The 5,812-nt window shown below is 32.2% G+C and overlaps 1 protein-coding gene across 1 annotated transcript; it reads right to left on the reverse strand.

Annotated features, from left to right (window-relative positions):
* Nucleotides 1-1,796: 1,796 nt before the first annotated feature.
* LOC120775485 (high mobility group protein 20A) lies at nucleotides 1,797-4,904 on the reverse strand. Its single transcript, XM_040105689.1, has 3 exons — nucleotides 4,184-4,904; nucleotides 3,811-3,970; nucleotides 1,797-2,827 (listed from the first exon to the last, which is right to left on the reverse strand). Exons 1-3 carry the CDS (start codon nucleotides 4,731-4,733, stop codon nucleotides 1,951-1,953), a joined length of 1,587 nt encoding a protein of 528 aa, XP_039961623.1. The 5' UTR covers nucleotides 4,734-4,904; the 3' UTR covers nucleotides 1,797-1,950.
* Between the last annotated feature and the right edge of the window lie 908 nt (nucleotides 4,905-5,812).

Below are 5,812 nucleotides of genomic sequence, written 5' to 3' on the forward strand. Positions count from 1 at the left end.
TAACAAACTGACTAACTTGCGTTGCACTGTATTTCACGCATAACCTGGAGTAAATGTTCCATTACTTTTGTTTTTGCGATTACTCAATAATGCCTCATATACTGGGGTTTTTTTTATAATTCAATATGTTCTCCCAATTGAACGCGTATCACGATTATTTTCATATTTATGAACGCATTTTGGGAAAATACCATTTACTCACAGAGCTAATATCGGCTTATATGGAATAGATTGAACAAATGCAGCCAAAATAAAAAGAACCAAGTTCAGGTATTGGAAGGAATCACTTCAATCCGTAATTAGGCACGTTTCAACCCCCAGTTCTTGGATTGTTGTTGTTATTGTTGTAGCGGCAAAAAACATTCCTGAAGTAATATCTAGGCATGGTACTTGTTTCTGAATTTATTTAACACCGAATTAACAATAAGTAACAAAAATTGATTTCCATTGCTTATTGAACTAAATTTTTCCAAATTCATTATTGTTTAAATTAAATTTTATTAATTTAAATGAAGTGTGAATATGAATGTGTTAAAATATTTGAAAACAATTATAAAAGAATTTTCAAAATATATATCAAAATAAGAACAAAGATTTATTATTCCTTATTTTTGAAAAAAATTAATAATAACTTAAAACATTAGAACTTTTCAATTTAGAATGTATTTTTAATTTTTATTACAAGTATTGTAAAGTTTAAATTTTTCAACAAACATTACTTCGAATTTAAACAAAAAATTAATTTGTTGTAAACAGAAACTTAACAAAATCTAATTAATATGTACAAGTATGTATTTTAATTTATGCGTTTTTGACAAAACTTAAATCGATAAATGAATCATGAGCGGAAGAAATCGATAACTACGATAGCTCTTACACATAATAAGAAAAGTAAATTTTGATTAACAATTTGACTTGATTTGGCTGTAAGGAAAAAAATTACTGTTATGATATTTATGTACATACTTATGTATATCTACCACTTTACTTTTACTTTCTTGTAACTCTTTGCAACAATTTAAGCGCTTAAAATTCAACAAAATTAAATAAAAAAGCGATTCATTAGTTGTAGTTGAAGACACAACTCAGCCAAACTATTTATGTATGTATGTATGTTTATAATTAAAAAATGTTAATTTAACACTATTTTACTATCAAGGAAGCTGTAAATACTAGACTGTAATTGTTTGGAAGGAACATAGCACTTGAGGTTGTACGAAAAAAATTTTTTTTAATTACAGTACATGTGTATATTTTAAAATTATTTTTCATTACAGATGGCAGCAAAAGTATTATTGGTAAATTTTTAATTATTTTCCAAAACTATTTGTGTTTGTTGTAGTGCAACAATGAATGCAGCGTGGTAAATATTTTATTTTATGCTAAAATCTGATAATGATATTTTGCGACACCATTCAGACAGTATGTATAGTATACATTTTTTCTTTAGTAACAACTTGAAGCTTCAATAACCTAAAGATATGTATTATTGACAGATTTTTATGGTTTTCCGATACTATATTTAATAACTAATTTCTTTTATTCCATATATGGCCTTAAATATTACTTATATATTATTTCAGCATAGCTTACTTTGCAAAAGAAGAACTTAGTGTAAAATAACATAGGTACAATTAAAAGAAAAAATAAAGTGATAAATGAAAGGAGAAACAAAAAATATATATGTTTCTATATTGATTTGTTAAGGTTACAACACCAAAAAACAAGATGACTTACTTTCTCCAAATATTCAAATTGAGTTCGTTTCAAAGAGATTGGAATGCATACATTAAATATTCTATCAATCAGCGTAGCTACAGAATAGTGTCTTAAAGCTAATTACTCATAGGACTTAATGTTACACTAAAGTTAATTAAATGACCTAGCCTAACTCTTACATAGTGGAAATATATCAACAACTAATACCGATTACTGAGAATTTAAACTAAGTTACAAATTAATCTGTAAATCTAATTTTCTTATAATATCCTTCGCTTTATTGAGACTCGCCGGTCCATGCGTATTTGTTGTAGCCATCTTATAGAGATCAGTCATATATTTCTCGATGTTATCCATTGTGGCACCGTTCGGCTGTGTTGGTATGGCCAAACCAGAGAGCGCATGCGCTAACTTTGCCTTCAATTTATCCAAATATAATTCGAGTAAACGATTCTTTTCCGCCAATTCGTCATTCTCGTTAGTCATTTTTTCCACACCGAATTTCATATTCTCCACATGTTTCTCCAATACTGCATTTTGTTGTTCCAAATCTGCTTTCGATTTGCGTAGCGTACGTAATTCCATATCGAAAACTTTATTGTGCTCCAGAAATTCATTGGTGAATATCGGTATTTCGCCGGGCACGGCTGTTGCGGCTGCGAGTGAATTGGCTGTATTAGTGCTTATTGGTGTTGTGGTACTGGTTGAATTGCTATTGTGATTACTACTTGATGTGGAATTGTGATTGTTGTTGTTGTTAGTGTGTGATGTACTGTTTTTGCTTTGACTATTGTGTGTATCGCCTGCTGTGGGTGGTGTCGGTGTGCGCTTACGGCGTGGCTTATTATCCAATGTTGTCGCTGGTGGTGGCAATGCTGGCGGTGAATTGTCTTTTTCCGAACTGCGGCGTGATTTATCTTTACTGCCGGCTGTGTTGGCGTTAGCTTCCTTATTTGGCGATTTTATATTGCCTACAGACTGTGATTTCTCCTTTAAGACTGTCTTGCCAGCCTCGCCGGGACTTTTGCGTATTTGCTTGTCTTTGGCCAGCTCGCAGGCCAGCACATCGGGACGCTCTTTGAGGAAAGTGTGCAATTCGGCGAGGTAGCTGAAAGCAAAAAAACAAAATGTTGGGTTAACATAAATATTTTTCTTGAAACAAATTAAAGTTATATTGCTATATATGCAAATTGTACCAAGAGTTGTTAATTTTTTTCGATTGTCAATACCAATACATATATTTCTATTTACATATACATATACATAAGTATTTGCCTGAAGTGAATGCTATGTGTGTATGCGGGCCTGGTATACCGAGATTTTTATGAATCAAAATTACTGATTAATAGTACTTAAATATATATGTATGTACATATATAAATAATGCATACTGCATGTCTGTAAATAACACTCATATAAGCAATTACATTTCTTTTAGCAACTTAATTTTATAAATCACTGCTAATCAACTGCCCTAATTTCCAATTAAAAACAGTTAAACTCGCTTAACCAGTAATTAAGAGGCATATCTGGTATATAGCAATTTTCAAACATACAAACATTGATTCAGAAATATGTATAGAAAAATGACATACTTAAACAAATATATGCATATGCACATGTAGTTTACTTAAATGGAGGTAAGTCTCTTGATAGATACATAATTTATACAAATACCTAGTAAAAAGTGTGCTTTCACGAATGTGTGCGTAAATATGTTTGTCATACGGAAGCTCAAGAGAATATAAACATTCGTACTAAAAACGATATATAGCACGAAAATCCCTTAGCAAATTTGATATATGTACAAAGCTGCTGAGCAATATATGTATGTATGTATGTAAATTTGCACTACCTTAATATCAGCTGAGCGCAAAAGGTTTCATTGTACGTGATAATCATTGATACATGTATTGATTTACCGACTACATGTACTCATATGCATATGTAAATATGATACGTGTGTGTATGCGAACAGTAAATTAAAAAAAGCATTCGAATTTCTGTATTTAAGTCAACTAGTCCAAAGTTGCTGCTCGCTTTCATACATAGCGTACCAACATAGCAAACACAGTTACTTAACCCACTCACCGTTGCTTATCAATTTCTGCTGCTTTCATATATGGCGCTTTTTTGTCCTCCGTCATCTTTTGCCACTCTTCGCCGATAATTTTGGTGTGCTCAATCGCTGTTTTGGAGGGCAGTTCCTTACGCAGCATCTCGCGTCGATCATTCATGTAACGTACATAACCTAACAAGAATAAAAAAAAACTGTTAGACAACATGCTGGCGGGTTATGCATATGTATGTTAACAGAAATCGGAATATATACATATATAATATTTATCACCCATGTTAACGTGCGCAACGTAAATCTGCGATAAAAAAATAATATTTTCACATAGTAGCTTACCCCGTACATTATCTTGAAGAACATTATTTTAAATACAAATACACTACTTACCAGTCAAGGGCATTTTTGGCGCACCGGCCACTTTAATTTTACGTCGTTTCAATCGGAATGACTGGTCGTCTTCTGCTGTAGCAGCGCCGACACTACTACGTTTGCGGCTAGCTTTTTGCAAAGTAGTTGGTTGATGTGAGCCCACAGCATCTTCACCATCAGACAATGATATAATGGGTATATCAACATCCAAATGTGTAACCATTCCCGCCTTATGTGTTGATAACAACTTTGCCGACTGTTGTTGGCATTGTTCATCGGCTTTGGTGTAATCTGTTGTTGCTGTGGACTTCAATGGTATCTCTTCTATATCCATATCAATATCCTTGCTAGCATTGCTTTCAGTTGAATTTGTTAAATTTGTTGCTGTATTTGTATCCTTTGTTCTAGTTTCCGCTGTTGTAGTAACAGCCAGAGAACTATTAGCAGCGCTGCTACCAGCGCTACCGGTCAAACTACTATTGCCGCTGCTGTCTGCCATTGACGCCGCTGTTAACGTTTCGTTCATATGTTTTTTGCTACCCTCTGTTGTTGATTCAACAATTTCCATACCTTGTTAATACAAGTAAGAAAATACAAACACCACTATCTACAAAGTTTTGTAGCAGTCTTTTGATGCTTTTGAAACTAGCTGTTATTTAGTAAATTCACTAGCACTATTTAATTTATATGCACAGCAAAACAACATAATATTTGCTAACGAACTTTCTTGCACGAATTCAGCTCATCATATGAAAAGGCCGCTGTGCTGGGTATGTTTAGTTAGCGATATATACTAAAGTCGCATGCCTTACACAGGGTTGTAATATAAAGAAACCTTGTTTGCTTGTAAACGAAATAATTTTTTAATATTAAGTATTTCGTTTTCTTTTAAAAAAGAGAGGCAAAAGTTACGTTTATTCAGCTTGTTTTGACATATACATTTATTTGCCTATTCTTTAATTTGTGTAAAAAAATCTGTTATACCACTTCGAATTTACGTATTCAAAGCAACCCCACTGTTTATACCACTATACAAATTTCAATGTCCTTTTTGCAAAGCATACTATAGCAGACTTTTGAAATAACGTCCTTTAGCTAAATTATGTACTGGCCGGAAATTTTGCTTTAAATACACGTTAATTTGTCGAGTATTAGGATTTTTGTATTATTTAAGCTCGCTTTACTCCATTGCAAAAACGTTGAACTTTCTTTTATTGATTTAAATAACACATGATATTCATTTGAAAGAATTCGCTGGTGTTTTTTTCCATGCACAGCTGTTCAGTTGTGTTCAGTGCAGTATTTTGCTTCAAAACTGCGCGGTATGTTCAGTGTTACTCGTTGCCATGGCAGGCTGGTGTTAAAGTTATTATCAATTTGCTTTTTATAAATTATAAGAACCAAATTTTATAATTTACTACAAAGAAAATGTAAAAGCGATTGAAAAGTTATTCTAATTACCATTTATTCACAATAATTACTTAGATTATACCGGTCTTTTGACAAATGCACATACCTACATACATGTATATATATATATATATATATATATATATATATATATATTTATTAATTATATCATTGCACCACATTCTTGACAAGGGTTGGCAGCACTTTTGTATTCAATTCCATCAAAGAAGAATTTCA

This window comes from Bactrocera tryoni, chromosome 4 (genome assembly GCF_016617805.1).
Source record: "Bactrocera tryoni isolate S06 chromosome 4, CSIRO_BtryS06_freeze2, whole genome shotgun sequence".
Lineage (NCBI taxonomy): Eukaryota > Metazoa > Arthropoda > Insecta > Diptera > Tephritidae > Bactrocera > Bactrocera tryoni.